The sequence below is a fragment of the Anser brachyrhynchus genome, assembly GCF_964034855.1.
Source record: "Anser brachyrhynchus genome assembly, chromosome: 3".
Classification (NCBI taxonomy): Eukaryota; Metazoa; Chordata; class Aves; order Anseriformes; family Anatidae; genus Anser; species Anser brachyrhynchus.
The window spans coordinates 36,801,226-36,819,581 of record NC_137696.1 but is presented as its reverse complement, the minus strand read 5'-3'; the positions used below and the strand labels follow the sequence as shown (position 1 = coordinate 36,819,581).

General features: G+C 36.1%; 1 protein-coding gene across 2 annotated transcripts in view; it reads right to left on the bottom strand.

Moving 5' to 3' along the window:
• Positions 1–693: 693 nt before the first annotated feature.
• The window catches only part of BTBD9 (BTB domain containing 9), a 125,952-nt gene continuing 108,289 nt past the window's right edge, over positions 694–18,356 (bottom strand). For both annotated transcript variants that reach the window (XM_080586148.1, XM_080586149.1), the window contains exons 11-12: positions 12,849–12,927; positions 694–8,259 (exon numbers count right to left, since the gene is read on the bottom strand). In XM_080586148.1, the coding sequence (XP_080442274.1) occupies positions 8,065–8,259; positions 12,849–12,927 (274 nt within the window). In that variant the 3' untranslated portion in view covers positions 694–8,064. The remainder of the gene's footprint in view (positions 8,260–12,848; positions 12,928–18,356) is intronic.

The window sequence follows — 18,356 nt, the reverse complement described above, 5'->3', positions numbered from 1 at the left end:
TCTGTGAAAGAGTTCTGAGTATGAACCTGAATGGGTGTGCCTCTGAATTCATCCCAGTTAAGTGTCTTACTCCAGGGAGATTGTGCTCCTGAAATGCAGTCGCTGCCAGGCAGGCTGATTTAGCTACATATACGTGCATTTAGAGAACATTCAAAGGCCATGACAAAGTATTCACTGTAGCTGAAAATCTGTTCACAGCAAGGTCTGAGGTAGTTTAGAACCAAGTTATGGGAAATCGATGTTTAGGAAACATGAGAAAGAAGGAAAGGGATTTAATGCACAAAACTGTCAAGATACAATGATAATTGCAACAGAAAAGGAGAATGTAACCACAGAGTTTTTAACTCCTGTCTGTCCGAAAGAGGAGCACTGAGAAATGAGTGGAAGAAGTTAATTAATAGCTGAAATTCTATTTAGCCTGGCTCCTAATATTTAATTTACAGTATCTGAAGGAACAATATTAACAGTCACTCCAGAAAGACAATAATCCAGATAATAATAAAATTGAGCAAAGCAGAAAGGAAAGAAAATTTTACAATATATTGGACAAAGTTAATAGACATGGGCACCGAATTGTGAAGTAATGCTGTATTTCTCAAAATGAGTCCATGTACTCAGTGTGATGCTTGAATCTTCAAGTAGCTGAAACACCTTCCCCACAGGTACTCTGAAAAGTTACAGATTCTTTCAAGGTTCACTTTTGACAATGCAGTTTATTGAGAAAACAACACTTATATACAACTAACACAGTGAACAATGAAAAACTAACAAATTGAACATATATGAACATCATTTGAAAGAGAAACACGTACAATTATATTTGACTTAAATTGGATAAGCCTGCACAAAGCCTGACCTACAATTTAAGTCAACAGAAAACCTCTTAATGATTTTTCTCTTAAGGGTAACAGACTGCAGATTATAGAAGTACAAGCTTGAAATGGGCTAGTGTTTCCCACAGCCACAGCCAGCCAAATTTAAATTTTGCTCACTAGCACTTGACAGCCTAGCAGGAATCAACTTTGAAGTCTGACATGAATGAACTGGGACTAGGATACTTTATCCCACATAAGACAATAAAACAAACAAAACAAAGCAAAAAACTTAATATATTACAATTTGGAGGAAAGTTCCAGGGAACACTGCAGCAACAGCAAAGCAATTCTAGGCAGGGAGAAAAAGAAAAGGAGTAACAAGCAGACTGGGGGAATCCTGCAGGAAAAAGAGGTGTGAGGTCAGGAGACATACAGAAGTAGCTCAGACTACAGGAATCGGACCTTCATGTTGCTCTTCCCATAAAAACTACTAAAGCCTTGCTGCCTACATTCTCTTCCTCTGATCAGTACTCATATTCAGCTAAATAATAGATTCCTTACCAAAATTCACTAAACTAAAAAAAGGCCATGTCAAAACACATCTCTTCAAAGTCACTTCAACTTACGAAACAGATACATTGTCTGAGCTATATATGCACAAATGCATACGAGTAACTACATAGCAGTTTTCTCCCCCAATTTTCTCCTCCTTGCAACTCCAGCCCTTGCTCTAAGTGATATGTTTCTAACCTAATCATTTAAGACCCACAAGCCTTCTACTACTCCATAAAAACATTTACTCAAAATATTTACCTCTCAAAATGAGTATGTTACCTCATTCCTGAAACAGACCCAAATCATGCAACATCAATGCATGTGCTACTAAAAACAGCTCAAACTCCCAGAATTATCCACGTGGAATCTGGGACAGCAGAAGAAACCTGTCTCTGTGCTCCAGCAATGAACCCTCTGAGATTGTTTCAAAACTGGTTTCTCAGTGTGAAAAATGAAGAAAAATTCCTGTGAAGAACCCTACAGTCTTTTAGCAACTGAAAATAACTAAAAAAAATGTCCCACCAGATAAATATGGAAGATGCCAAAAAACAATTCAGGGGACTGACCATGCTTCGAAAGCACAATCCAAAACCTTTCATTAAAGACAAAACTTCTTCACATCCATTATTAAACACAGTTATTGGATTCTAGGAATTGACCATAATCAACCTAGCAATTATAGCTCAGTAGTAGAGAGACAACATATGTGTGATGTAGATGATATGAGGAAATATAAGGAAAATGAATGATTTCTGGAAGGCATGCAAGTTCCCTACTTCCTCTCCAGAAAGAAGCCGCAAGTATTCACTCCAATTACATGGCACAGAGTTTTAGAGGTGCAAACCTTCATCTCCACAATAATACAGCCTGACTTACTAAGATGTTTCAGGCGTTACTTGATACTGTTTGGACAAACAGCATTTGTTGTAAAACAGCACAGAGGTTAATTTTGTAAGCTCCTTAGCATAGACAGTAGTGGTGATGCATCTGTTGGAGTCACTGGATAACCCAGAAGGCCCCAAGAAAGCAGGTAACCTTCTTATAACTGAGGGATGAGGATCTGCACAAAGAGAATGGATGCACCAAAATGCTAAACACAGAACAGATGAGTAAAAGTTTTAGCGAGAAAAAGTACTTAAACTTCACCAACAGTGCAGCTCTCCTTCCTCTAAAAAAGCCCAGGGCCCACCTGAAGAAGCAGGAGGCACTGGAGAGGCAGATTTGCACCTAGGCAGACTAACTCATCACTCATTCAGATATTTAGCTATAATAATGTACATTCAATTCCCATAACATTTATGTAATGAATCAATTATAATTTTTTCTTTCAGAACACTGACCTGTGCTATTCTCTTAGGTTGGAACAAATGGGAAAATAAAGAATTCTGATGTCCTGGTGGGGTGATAATCTCTAAAGCCAAGGGCATGTTATTACTTAAGTGCAGAGCTGATTATTCACTTATTTCCACCATTTGTATATATCACAGTAATTAAACACATATGGTACTACAAAACTGATGCAAGTAGTTAATTTAGTTAATAGTCAACAACAGATACTTGCAGTTTCCTCACATTATACTACAGCTGTTTATTTGGGCTTTCTTTAGCTAAGAAGAGTTGCAGGATGATTTTTAAAACTATTTTTTCAAAACTATTTTTTCAAAATCAAACATAGGCCCAGATTCTGTCACGGACTATTGGTGTGACTTCTATACTACCTCAGTCAATGCTTTGCAATGAAAGCTTGCAAAGGGCCAAAAGAATGCACGTGTGTTTCAAGCAGTTAACAAAACTCACCTGGAGGCTCGCTCTGCGAAGACTGCAGGCCATAGCACGCAGGTAGCTAGGAGGAATGTGCCTGTGTTCTTGGGACTGCACCACTGCCCTTGAGATGAGTGTTTGGTTTGCTCTGTTTTACTTACACCCCGCTACAGCCAAATTGCCAGCTCCTAACAACCGAGCAAAAACAGCTTTGGACCTGCTTATCCATACCTTGTTTAGACATTTGCACATTTTAAGCAACCATAAAAGAGATTCTGCATCCTGCCATACCTCATGGGTAACATTTCACACCTTTTTATTTGGTTGGTTTTTGTTCTGTTTAGGAGCTTTAGAACCTGTTCTAAATTCAAGCTAAGTGATTAACCGCAAGGTCAATTCAACACATATGAATATTTAGGTACTCCAACTAACCCTGACCCAGGACTTCTATTACTTGTATCCTGTACAAAGCTTTGGGAAGCTTCTATATGTAATTTAACCAGCACAACCAATGACAATCAGTTCAGAGACAACTAAGGGTTCTGACCTAAATACATCATCAATTAAGAGAAGGGGAAGGGAACCAGGCCTCAAGTGTCCTCTAGGATCTACAAGTTACTGTTTTTAAAGCACAGTTTAGCCCTCTAGGAACTGATATGATGACGCACAAACCTAAACATTTACTCTTAAACACATTAAGTATTACTTGCTCTGATATTTGCTGACTACTCCAGCCACAACAACAAAAATACCAATGCATTCATTTGCCCGTTTGATGGTGTATTATCAACAGTTGTCAAAATACAAGCCAACAAAGACGTTCACAGAAGAAAAACAACATATAGCTTTTCTGCTTTCTGTTAAAACACAGCTACATTCTCATTCCATATTAAGTGTCTCTGAGTGGGCGTCACTGTATAAGCAGAGCTAACACACAACAATCAGACAAAAATGGCATTAACTTTGCCTTCTAATCTTCACACTGATTCTAGATGTACAAAACATTGCTCAATAATGAGTAGATGTTACATGCATTTGGTTAGAAGAAGTGGAAAAACTACTGATATCATTGCCTTTCTTTTCTTTCACAGAAGCTGACTCTTACCGAGTCAGATGGCAGACTGAAGACTCTCTAATTTGATGTTATGATTAGTAGAGATGAAGATGCATTAAGTTCATTTGATCTTTTCAGCAATGATAAGAAACACTCAGCTCCTTCATGAGTTATCATATTAAATAAGCAGAAGAGATTTGCATGGAAAAGGCATGAAATGGAGATGTAAAGGAAGGAAAGTGTGATGAAGAACAGATCCTTCCCTAAAAACACTGCTGATTCTTCCCTCTGTGCTCTTTTACATTAGTCTTGGATTACCTTCTCTCACTGTAATTCCTATTAACATACCATTCAATTTTGTTTTAGAGCTGCTTTTCCCAGATAAATAAGTTTTACAAATACTGAATTTACTCTTGTTGAAGTTGATTTTTGGCCCTGGATTTCTGTGAATAAAAATATTTTAATTAATTTGAAATTGGTTAATTAAAGAGACTTTAGAAAGAGCTTTGTTGAGCTCCGTGTGAGTTAGATCTAACTCTGAATTCAACCTATGGAAGAAAAACAGAGAAAAAGAAGCCTGGAGAATTTGAAGGTAACAATAACTATAGCTCAAGTAGTAAATAGAATTAATGGTTCAATGATGACAATATAGTTCTGTTACCTAGAAAATTAACAAAAGATCTATCTCATAGTTTCTGGCAAGAATATAACGAACACCTGGTCAGTTCTGCTCTACCTCTGTTGCAAATAAAATATGAGTTAAGTGATCATGCACTTCTGAATAATTATATTATTTCATGACCCTGATAGATCCTGATACTGTAAATGCCCTGATGTTAAGTCATAACAGCACAACTTACTTCCACTGAAAGCAAAAAAAATTAATAAATAAATTAAAAAAAATCAGAAGAACATACAAGAGCTACATCTGATATTAAGAGTCAATAAATAAAGACAATAATTAGAAAGCATGAGAATACTCGCACAAAAGCACAGATCAGTTCTGTGTGGTATTTTCCTTTGCCTCTAGTAATTATCTCTTGCTGCCACTATGTTTAAAGCAGGAAACTATACTAGGCAATAAAGATATCAGGAGTGTTTGTAGGTGGATGATATTAGAAGACCGTGAAGAGTTCAGGTCCCTTACACATTTCAGCATTATTTCTTAGAATAAAAAGGTAAAGGATTCACTAGAAATTGTCAAGCTGTGGCAGGGTTTACCTTAAAGGCCTGAAAGCTCTGTGACACCTCTGACTTAGTCACAGGTTCTAAGAAAAACTTTAACAGAAAAAAATAAAGATTGTAAGAAAGGCCAAATGTGACTGACAATACCTAATACTAAAAATTTTGATTTCTCTGTATGAAGGGACAATGATAAACTGATTTTTGTTTTGAATTATTTTTGGGGGTAGGTATTGGAAGTTCTGTAGGAGTTGATTCTTTTTGTTTTGGGAATCTCTCCTATCTGTTCATTCAGATTCCTGGCAGAGAGCTAATGTCATGGGAATTAAATAGACATTTCTCTTCAACAGTGAGTCATAGTACAAGATCAAAAAGGATTTGCAATAGCTTACGGTCTGTAAGGCTTATTAGTATCCTAAAAATTAATTGTGCACATCAAAGATTACAAACTGAAAATCCTGTTCTTTCTCTGAGTGCCTAAACTCAGAACAGCTGGCACAAACCTTCCCACCCCCTTTTTTTTAAGCATTCCCTATAACAGTGACTATTAAAGGCTAACAGCTAGGAAGTTATGCCCTTTGCTTGCCCACAACTTGAGAAAAGCAAACTTGTTTGATCAAACTGCAAACAAATACCACCACTGACAAGGAAGGACTTATCTACCAAAGACAAGACATGCTCCACGCATCTCAGTAGTTCCAGCATGGCTTACAACTAGAATAGAGGATTTTTCTTTTTTAACTTCTCAAATAAAAAAAAAAAATCCAACTTTTTGGACTTACACAAAAGAATTGCGTCCCCAGTAGCTAGTCTCAATTTTTTCATGCTCCAAAGGCTGTTAGGCCATAAGGTAATCACAACCAAGACTAGGTGCTGGCTCATGAGCAATAAATATCCTGCCTCACAGCTCGGGGTTGTACGAGGCAGCCATGGCACGTATTACAAGTCATATATAACACAGTGCGCATGCATCTTCACTCACAGACATCACAAGTCAGAAAAAGGCAGCGGCAAAGGAGGGGACTGCACGCAAATGTCTGAACCCAAAAGTAATTTGACAATGAAAAATAGTGTAATACTATTGATGAAGCCTAGTCATTCTTATTGGAAACAAGAAAGCGGAAGCATTTCTCCTTTGAAGGTTCTACTGATTCTTTGCTATTGTTTGTTATGTTTCTTCCTGTTTTAAGCACAACCAGTCAGGAAATTCTTTAAAATTAAGTAGTGTGACAGATTAGCATACTATTTGCTATATTGATATAACTCATTTTATCAGTATGGTTATGCAAAGGAAAACCATATTTATCCTGCACTAGCTTTCTTTTTCTCTGACAAGCTTATCTGTCACCAGAGGAGATTCCAAGTTCAAAAAACTGGTTAGCTGACATTTCCAACATAATATGCTTTGTGAGGAGTAACAACCTCCTAAACAATTTTGCCAATTACATCACTGTCGCAATACAAAAACACTTCATCACACACTGACAGACCACCACGGAGCTCTTCCTAAAAGTCATGTAGGTCTGGAGAATGAGAGGCTGTGTTCTCATCAATATGGAAACACTCGGAACAAGCAAAGTAGTACACAACTTAATCCAGACAGACATGGATGGATAATCAATTCTGTGATGTAAAGCAATAGTCAGATCCTTTACAATACTGTGTAAAAGCATCGCATTTTTTGAAGATTATGAGAAAAGTTTATGTGAGGCCTTTAAATTTTTAGCTCCAGAGTGTAAAGCATTTTGTCTTGGATACAAATAAGTTTCTTCAAATTCTTCTTTTTGTATTCAGAACAACTGCTTTTCAGTGACTAGATGCAGTTCCATTTTTCTATGGCAAAAAAAGAAAAATAAAAAAAGATGATCTGTTGCAAGTTTTCTTAGAAACATAAGTAAAATTTAAGCAATAATCTTCATGAGTGAAAAATAAGCTTTTCTCAAGATGGAAGTTTGATTTAGGGATTCTCTTTTTGAGTATAAGAAATGACAATTTTGTACTTCGAAAAGTTAACTAAGGTCAAGATTAACATAGCATCCATTAATTAGTTTGTTGATATCATGAAGGCTTTTCTTGTCATCCCACTGATGAATGAGGGAATTTGCATCTCAGCAGGTAAACATATTTGATACTTCCTTAATCTACTGCACAGCATTTGCTACAGCCAAAAATAAGAAAAAGTGGGATACAGAGTTAAAACAATTTAAAAAAGAGATTACATGATAAAAAGAAATATGAATGAAGAATAACTTTTAAAAATAACGTGTTCTGTACTGATGTGTTTTTTAAACATTTTCTTTGCTAATGGAAGCCTTCAGGGAATAAATATTTGTTTCATATGCCTTCCATTCTGCTCAAGTCATTTTAGGTTTTCATTGTAACTCTGCCTTTTTTTTTTTCCTTCTGTTCTCCTTGCCTTGGTTAGATTAGAGAGGTAGGTGTTAGTGGGGTACTTGATGAAGATTGAAGACCTATTTTCTCCCCCCTTGAAGACCAGCCTGATTTGAACAAATTGAGGAGAGTGAAGCAGTCTCTTCATGTCCTTGGGAAAAGCCTTTGCCATTTCAGTATTTCCATCTTTCAGACATGGTCCCCTTTGTTCACAGAGAAAAAGAAAGAAAAGGTACCAGCACAAGAAAATTCTGAATGATTTTATATAATGTCAATGGGGCTGCAAAAGCTCCCTTTCAGCCTCCTTTACGGTTGGTGAGCATGTGAACGCGAGGTGGATCCAGGAGGGGAATGCAGGGAACTAGTGCTTGCAGCTCGAACAGGGCGAGAAACAAGCTGTTGTCCACCACCTCCCACCTCTGTTGTTGCCACTTCCTTACAACCCTCATCCTTGTGGGTACCGTTTTGTGCTGGGCACTCAAAATGCACACAGTGAAAAACCTGGAAAGAACAAAAGATGAAGATAAAGCAAAACAACTAAATGCTGTCAAAAGCATGATCAAAACAAGACGAAATCTACATGGAAGTATGCAGGCCAAATCAGTACTTAACCAAATTAGAGTGTTTCAGCATGATGTCAAAAACATCTTTCCATGTGTCATAAATATTGCAGTGACATAATGAGAGTGGAGCAAGAGAAGGCCTTCAAATTATACAAACCTTTACTTACGGCACCAAAATTCAGAAAGACAACAATTCAGAAAGTTCAATGGCAGATAGAGATATTTGTAACTGATTTTTCCTTTGCCAAGTGGCATAAATATCTACTACATGCTATTGGAAGACAACAACAATTATATTAATTGTTTTAAACGTATCTTGTGATCTAATTACATCCTCCAAAGACTGAATGTTCATTCACATGAAAAATGAAATTTAAATCATTACCAATATGACTCTATTTCAAGATTGCCTTCTTCTATAATAGCAACGATAGTTCTACAGAGATATCCTGAAGTATGTAGAGATGTATTCAGACTGTCCAAGGAAACTGTCGCTGTATCACATGAAATATGCCCTTTGAAACAGTGATCAGTTTCTGATATTTCAAAGCAACCCGGACCACTGTACAGGTGAGTGCTTCCTGAGTAAGAAACTCATCTGTTAAGTATTTTTTTCAATATATTTTCTACTTGACTTTTACTTAAACTTGTTCTTGACTTGCCTCGGAAGATAAAAGGGAGGAACACTTAAACTGTTACAAAACTTACTTCTACATCATTTGTCACTGCTATGAATTGCACAGCTTTGCCACATAGTAATTTAAGTATTTTCTTATATTGCTTTTAAAATTTCCTGTTTTGTCATTTATTGTAGTTTTATAGCTAAACTTTGACAAACATTAAAAATTGAATTTAAAAATTGTCTTAAGTTAATTATGTAACTTTTGAATGACATCTCCTATCATTCATCTTGTAAGTAGTTCGTATCTTTAAAGCTCTTCTCACAAACAACGGGAATCTCTTATAATCCTACCTGCCCTTTCCCAGGCCCTTTCAAGTTAAAGTGGACAAAATCAAATACCATAAACAAAACACAGGTATACTACATATTCATAGAAGACTACACACTATTGTATTTTCTAACCTTTCTTTAATACAACTGAAAATCCTATTATGCTTTTTGACCATCCTTGCACAAGTGTGTATAGAGCAGATATCTACAATGACATGCCTAAAGTAGCCCCTGGGTCTTTTCTGAGGAGGTGGCTAGTTTTTAATTCAAATCCTGACAGCATGAATGGAATGAATAAAATATATTCTCATTCACTCTGTTTTTTGTATCCCCATTATATTTTCTTGTGCCTCTCAGTGTACAAGTTCTTGTAGTTTTTTTTATAGAGATACACAACGATGCATGTTTATATTTCCACACATACACACATGCTAATATAAAGATGTACTGCTATGTCTTCATATATATATGAACAGATTAAAAATATATCTGCACCCACACCCACACACATACACACGTGCACGAAATGGCTTTTTCTCTGCATTTCTTCTGGTAAGCTTTTTCTGAAGCCAAACAAATTTCTACAGTGGCATGAATTCTCTCCATCTGTTACAGTTCTTGAGAAGCCAATTTTTGTGTTCAGCTACACTTCTTGAAAAGTCCCTTTTATACTCATCACACTCCTATGCTTTTAGAAGTAACAGCTATTGTCATTTTTCCAGCCACACTTATCAGCATCAGGATTTGCAGGAGAGAACAATATCTCATCATTGCATTTCTTTAATGCACTGTATTTCTTGAAAGGAAGTACAGTCTAATGAATGGGATGGAGATCCACAAGTCAGAAGATTCCGTAACTGTACTGTATCTTACACCAATAAGGTTTTTCATATAAAATTTCGCTTTACGTAGTGATGCATGCTTTTTAAAATATATTACGCTCACCACTGAAATTTAGCAGATATTAGCCTATAAAATCTGAAGTACCTGATTCTTAAATTATAGCTTTAATTTTTACCATTTCTTTCATACTAAATTCTTAATGGTCATCTCAGCATCTGGCAAATTAACAGGCCTGTGAATTTATTCATTCCATTTTCAGTTACGCTGCCACTTTAACATATAGAGAATTCAGCTTATGAAAGAAGCAGAAGATAGAGAAGTACAATTGAGCTCATCTACTTAATCTAATGTTGAAATTATGTACTTAAGACCAGTATTACTAAAACAAACAATCCTGTGTTTTCTACTCTCAAAAGGTTGAGATCACAGTTCAGCATCGTTCTCTAACGTTATGTTATAGTTCTCATGGATGTTTTAGGGAAGGTTTGACATACAAAGCAGTAAGGCCAAGCACACACACACTGGTGCAGCAATTTGTAAGACAAAGCTTTCACTTTTGCAACTAGATGCTCTTTCCAGGTCAGTACTACTGAAGAGGAATAACATGACAAAACTTATATAGTCAGTTAAAAGTATCAGGTGATCTGTCTGACAAATAAATGATGATAAGGACTAAGGAAAAATAATCCTTTTATTTATAAAAGTAGGATGTCTGTAAGCTCAAGAAAAACAGGTTACATTTTTATCACGTTCTAACCTACCAAAAAAAAAGAAAAAAACAGGTCAAGAAAATCTCTGTAAATTATGTCTTTCAACAAATGGAATATATCGTGGAGGAAAATACAAGTTTAAAAGATAAAAACATTCAATAAATGGAGAAAATTTACATTTTTGTTTTTGTAACTCCAAAAATCAGATTGTGCTTCAAAGTTAAAAGGTATGCTGCAGCTGTGTGCTCGTAGAAAAAATAGGGTATATAAAAGTAATATAATATAGCAATATATGTACGCTAATAATCTTCCTCCAAGCTTTGGGATGAATAAACTGTTTGAAAAATAAAATAAATTAGAATGGGGTACAATTTTTAAAGACAAAAGAGGGTAATACTTAGAATGGCAACATGCGTTTATAGTTCCACTTAGCTGTTACATGAATAGCCATAAACTCTATTAGCATATACTGATTTCACTATAGTTATGCAGTGCTCCATACAAATAACTACACAGGATATTAAATTCCTTGTTAACGGGAACCAATTTGTAATTAGAATTATGTTTAAAAGCCCATAAATCTGTTACTCTTCAGGGCTTAAAGCTACCTTTAAGAATTACAAGTTGGAGGTAATGTTTCTTATAGGCCGATTTGCTAAGTTTATGCAATGTTCCTCATATTCTTTTTTAATAAAGAGATGAGAAACTACAGAGATTGGCATGAGAGCAAATAGGACTGTCTATGCTGATCAGTAATGGAAAAGGCTTCTTCATGCACGCACAACAACCTGAAGGCAGTTTCTGATTACATATTTCTGAGAACTCACTGATGAGGATTGAACCACATGCTACAGGAGATGGTGCTTAGAAAGAAAAATGTTATTTTTGGTTCAGTATACTGGTCAGCTTCTTTCTAATTGTCTGCTGAAAACTGATGTTGACACCTCATATGTTGTCAATAGGTGTTCTAAAATTGGACATAATGATATTTGACATGCCCATGTCTAAGAACTAGCCTTCCCTTATGCTAAATATGATCAGAAATTGCAGAATGGTTAAGGTTAGATAGGACCTTTGGAGGTCATCTGGTCCCATCCTAATCAGTAACTCCTAATACTGCTGGAGTTGGCAACCCTTAATACCACTATCTACAGTTCATTGTAAAGGGTGAAAGTACAATGTTCTGGGCTGAACTATGCATGCGGGCTGTAGACATACATGCACAAACACGGAAGCAGCTCTTGGTGCCTCTATTTTTTGTCATGTAAGGTCATGATCTCTCAAAGACATGCATATATTCTTAAATCTACATATTGTAAATTGTTTCACTGAAGTCAACTGTAAAACACGAACTTCCTCTGAGGCAATACACAACAATAATAAAAGACAGAAGCACAAGTAAACAGAAAGAGGATAATGTTGCACTGGGTTGTTGTAAAACATTTTTTTCTGTATAAAATGAATGGAAAAAATCTCTTTGGTCACTGTTAGTTAACTGATTTACTGGGTACGAAAATCAGTTATAAGAGAATAATATGCAAATAAGATTTTCTTATGAAGAATGAGATTTTTCTTATTTTTCCTTCATTAAAAATATAAAAGTCATAAAACCAAATAATCAGAGACTATACACCTTTCTCTAGTGCACTAAAATAGTATTTTCATCATTCATCAAAATAAGGGATAAACTAAATTCTAATCAAACTTGACAGGAATGTTTGATGGCACTGTGCACAGGTCAAAACTAGAAACACTTTGCTGTACTTTGTGTGTAAAAACTAACCAAACAAATGTATTCTACACACTAGCAACAACCCTTCAACTCTGTAGAGTCTGGGAAGATGATAACAGTTCACTAATATTTAAATACAGAAAGCATTCATTCTTATTTTGCTAGATTGCCAGAGGAGAAAAAAAAAAGCATGTACACTTTAGCGAGCATCATTAATTTCGTTGCAAGATATGAAAAACTATATGGTTATATATTCATGAAGAATACAGGCTATGTTAGAAGTTCCTTACCTCATTAGCTGTGTTGTGAGTTCCAACTATTCTGATAAAAGATGCAGGCTGTTTATCAAAAGTGATTGTTTGCCAGGATCTACAAAAAATTCCAGAAAGACATACAAATATTAGACACGATCACGACAGCTTGAAGTAAAATATACAGGGGATCTGTTCAAATGACAGTACATAATCACTTAATAGGACAAACAGAGAAACACTTTTCATCACCTGAATTTCCAGTGCTACTTGTTCATGTTTATTTTCAAGTGCCTTGACTCTGCTTATTTGTATTTATACATACCTTATACTACTATAATTTGTATGCGGGAATAATACACATACTGTGACTGAAAGTTAAGAAAATGGTAACAAGGGAAAAAAAATCTTGAATGCAAAGTCTAAAATCCTTGACGGTGCTACTGTCTGTGTTAGATAAACAAAAGATCAGATAAATAAAAGTAAATGCATGTTAAGTACTCATGAGAAATCATCAATCATCAGAGCTCAGTTAAAGAAAATTACAGCTCTAGGAAAAACAAACAAGCAAACCTCTCCATCCCATTCTGTAACATGAGTAGTGGAGGCAGAGGATCCAAGCTTCCCTTGTATGGGTCCCGTCCTTCCAGGACACTAAGCATGACACAAAGCATTTTGCTCAGCTCGTGTTATGACAATTTCACCATCCGGACACAGAGGCAGTGGGGAGACCAGACCACTCCTCCCAGAGCTAGAGTGCTACTTTTGGAGTGTAGGAACTACACCGGGAACACTATAATCTGCCTTCATTTGTACTCTTCTGATTTGGGTGAGATACAACACATCATATGGAGCCCCCCAAACAGCAGGCAAAGGACACCACTTCCCACCACAGCTTTGTGCTCACAGAACATACTAACAGTGGAACAGAGAAAAGAAAATGGGACCTAGAGGCTTCAGTTTGATGCCAGTCTTCCACTGCACTAGATTAGTGCCTAAACATATGAGAATGTAATATTGTTTTTTATTCATAAAACAGTAAAGCTAGATACAGAATTTAACTATTTAGCAAAACCAGGCTCTACCACGGAAGGCTTTGGTGATAAAATGTAGTTAAGTATAACTACATTAACTCACTGAAGAGAAAAAACATTGGATGAAATTTTCCTGAATGTGTCCTAAATACCTTCAGAAATACTCACAGAAGAAATAAGGGACCAAAGCAAAACTGGAACAAAACACCACTCCCCATCAGTAGAGTGCACCAAAGCCTCGCAGTATTAACTGCTTTGCTGTCACGTACTAGAATTTTACCCTAGCAGAAAGCTATCATCATCTCTGACACAAACATAGCATTTCTGGGTCTAATTTAGTTGACTATTAGGTTTTCAATCCTGTCAGGTTATATTTGCTTTAAGAAGATTATGAGACTGATTAAGACCTAATTTCACGTAGTTTACTGGTATTACTGCACGAAGTAATGGATGTGATTACAGTTACTCATCATAATAGAAGCGCAAGGTCTGAATCAGGCCTCAGAGGTACAGATGTTACCTATCTGCACTTCACAGTTTATTTATATCCCTTATGCGGCTATGTTCTCCTTCTTTTAAAGCTCAGGCTGTTTCTTCAAGTATTAAATTAAAGTGAGAATGGACTACTCTTGACTGCCTCAAGATATGAAAGGATGTCATGATTTAAGCATTTTTTTTCCCTAAACAGAAGAACAATTCTTCTCGAGTTTCCTTCTCATATTTCTCTAGTATAGCCACTCAGTTAATCTTCATGGCCACATGTAGACTACATAGTCCCTTAGCTTTTAACCTTGAAATAGAGTCCCAAGATGAGTGGCTGTGACAATCAGACAATTACGACACTATTTCTCACAACAAAGTATTGCTACAGTTTACACAATGTATATGATTTTACATTTACATGTGAACTCTGTGAGAAAAGCAATGATGTAAAGATCAGACCTCCCAATTCAGTGGTTTGTAAAATATTCTAAAGATGTCCTAAACACAAAGGGTTTAAAACCCCAAGGAAGTTTCTGAGAACAGCCTGTGCCTTCCTAGCCTCTAAGACAGACCTTGTGTTCTGCGACAAGAAAAAAAGGTTAATTAGGGACCACGAAATAGAATATAAATGGGAATTTATTTTTTATAGTAATTCTGAGTGCTGGTCGAAAAGTACTGCTAGAGTTCAGTGCAGATTTTCCCAGGATGGCAGTAAATGACACTGTCTGTCATATGAAGTGACACCGAAGACAACACATCCATTCAGTAATACAGAAGAACATGATGAATAGCAAGAGGTTGAGAAAAAGGCCTCTGAAAATCCTTTGACAACATTCATCTCGATCAGCAACTGCAGGAACCTCCTAAGTTCTTCCACTTCTCACTGCAAGTCCTTTCTTTCAGCTACCGATTCAGGTTGGTTTATAAGTATTCTTTTAATAATACCAAAGCTTGATATAAATTACTATAAATAAATAAAATTGAAAAAAAGAATGTGAGACTTGAAGGAGATAGGGTTTTCAATAAATTAGGTCCTAAGAATATTTAGTATTTTGGTATGTGTCCATTTTATTCCCTTCCCATTGGAAAAAAAAAAAAAAGTCAAAATTATACACAGCTTGTAGAAGAGTTATTAAAATTCAAGAATATTGCCACTAGAGAATTAGTACTTGATGGGATAATGAGAACATCAGGTCTCTTAATTTATTTCCTTAGCAAAAAGGAAAAAGCAAAACAGAAAACAAGCCAAATGGATTTGGAAAAAGTTACTTTTGAAATAAGGAAGACAAACTTCCATCACTAAAAATCTGCAAAAATTTCAACTGTAACAGTACATGTAAGAACATCGATATATATATATATTTATAAAAAATACCTCTCCAGTACAAATATAATGCAGCAGAAAGATAATTTATGCAGTGTAACTATACCATATGGGAAGAGAGATTACTGACAACAAATTATCATGGCATATCTGCTTTCTTTGTATTTCTTTTTATTTTTTGCTGATAAAATAAATTCGCTAAGACTTCTATTGATGTATCAACCATAACAATTGTTCAGTGGTGTTCCTCAATTAAACGAACAACATCTGAGGCAAGCCTTAAGTTTCTTTTAAATTTTCTTCTTTTGCTACTAGTTACCTCTTCTGGTACTCTTAAAATAATTTCAGTTTTTGTGCAGAACTTTCATTTTGCAAAAGGTTTTGCAAAGGTGTAGTCAAGCCATGCATATTTGCTTATTTTATTCTTTCCTAACAAGAGCTACTCCTTCTACCCTCATAATTCCTTTTGATGGTCTTTACAAAAATTTTCTCCAAATTCTATGCATATCTCTGGTGTTGATGCATTCATATGTCACTGCATACAAGTAACAGCAGCATTAAAACATATCAAAAGCATCTCTCTTTTTGGTCTGGGATTAGACATTTCTGCGTAATAACTGTCATTTCTTCACCTTTGCTTCCCTATGCCAAGCAAACAAACCTTTCAAGCTAGCGGCAATGCTTCCACCATTCTTTACCTAGGACATAGTCATTACGAGGCTAACAGAACTTCTTTCTCCCATAAACTGACATTATCATCTTTGGACTTTTTATATCTCTGTATTCTTTATTACTGATCCATTACAGAATTGACTTCCAGAGAATCTTAGAATGTCTTGAGTTGGAAGGGACCTTAAAGATCATCTAGTTCCAAGCCCCCTGCCATGGGCAGGAATGCCACCCACTAGATCAGGTCTTTCAGGGTTTAGCGTTTTTAAATATTCAAGAAGTGTAGATCTTTTTTCTTCTGCTTTCACATCCATCTTGGTGGTTGGTTCATTTGGGATTTCCTACTTAATCGTCAACAGTTGTAGCCATCACTTTGAGATGGTCATCTTTAAGAGAAGATTAGGGACTATCAGTCTACTCAGATTTATACTAGGGTCCTCAAGCTGAAAGGCAGTACTACAAATTGTTTGGCCAGCAAAAGTCTCCTGATAACACAGTTCCATTTTCCAAAAGAAATTAGCCTTGCTACAGCTCTATGGTGTTTTATTTAACACCCTACATCTCACCTCAGCCATCCGACTTCTAACTCTCTTGTTCTGCATGACTCCCCTAAGGAGATGCAGTAATTGATGATTAGCATTCCAAAGCCATGCTTGCATCCTGTGAGCCTGTCATATTTAATTACATTTTAACTATATTCGTCTTCTATAATAGCCTGAACATAATTTAGATAATTATCTTTTGCTCTCTTATTCTCTGACTCTGCCTGTCTCACTTAGAGCTCCTTGCAACGAAAATCGCTTTCTCTGCTCAAACGTATAAACAGACTCTTGGGCCAAGTGCTTTCATCTCTCCAACAGCAACAGCTGTCACTGAAAACTCAATGGCTCTGTGCATCCCACAACCTATTCACCATATTATTCACAGGAAGAAAAAAATCATTAGAAGCCCCTGCACTTTCATGTTTCTTCCTGTCTTTTTCTTTAGTAGCCTATTGCAAGAAGAATGCAAAAAAAAAAAAAGTCCAAGTAAATTATAACACTAGCTTGCTATTGCTTAAGCTATCTATAGCTCTAAAATAGCAATTCACCTCTTAGAGAATGTAATGGCTTTTCCCAGCGTTTTAAATTCTTGCCTAGTTATCTCTATGAAAACGTGCAATCTTTCTAAAGATTTATTATACACAATGGGATATAAAGAGTGACCCATCCCCTTTACCTTTATTTCCTCCTCTTCGAGGAGGAACAAATTAAGAAAGAATTGAAAGCTTATCTCTTATTGACGTTTTCTAACAAGCCACTGGCATTACAGAAATACTGCCACACTGTGGGATCACCAGAGCAGCTCTGATTATAGCTGAAACCAAGCTCAGGCCAAAGACATAAGACCAAAGAGAAAGCTGTTATACGTAACTAACATTCACGAAGATGTAATAACCACATTATATTCGTATCATGGCTTGCTTTAGGCTAAACATGTGAGGTTCGTGTATGCATGCTGCAGCTTTGCATTTTCCAAAGTGACACACAAGCTCCATTTTTTGTTCCTCACTCCAAGGAGAGAAGCGAAACAGTCAGGAAGCAAATGTGGAAATTAACCACACACCTTGAAAAATTGCGATTACCAGCAAGTAGCCTCCATCTTGCTTTCTAATGTTTGTCCGCACATGCCTCATTCTATAAGTGAAGAAGCACTTCCTAGTTATTTGGATGGGGACTTTTTCATTTATGACTATAATTTTTTATTAATGAAATACATCATTTGTTGTGATGAGCAAGGAGACATTTGTAAAAGCAGATGAAAGCAAAAGGAAAGAGCAGTTGTGTTGTCTTTCCATGCATCAGTCTGATGACTACTGATGAAAACAAGACAGCAAGCTAGTAACTAGTAGGTGAAGCTGCCAAATAAAACATTTTGCGCACACAGAAGCAAGCCAACCGAGACTCGAGAAGTACTGTAGTATGTTCTACATGATAAGTATTACACCTCCTGATTTATTAACAACTATTATATTAACCTCTGCTATGGAGTACCTAC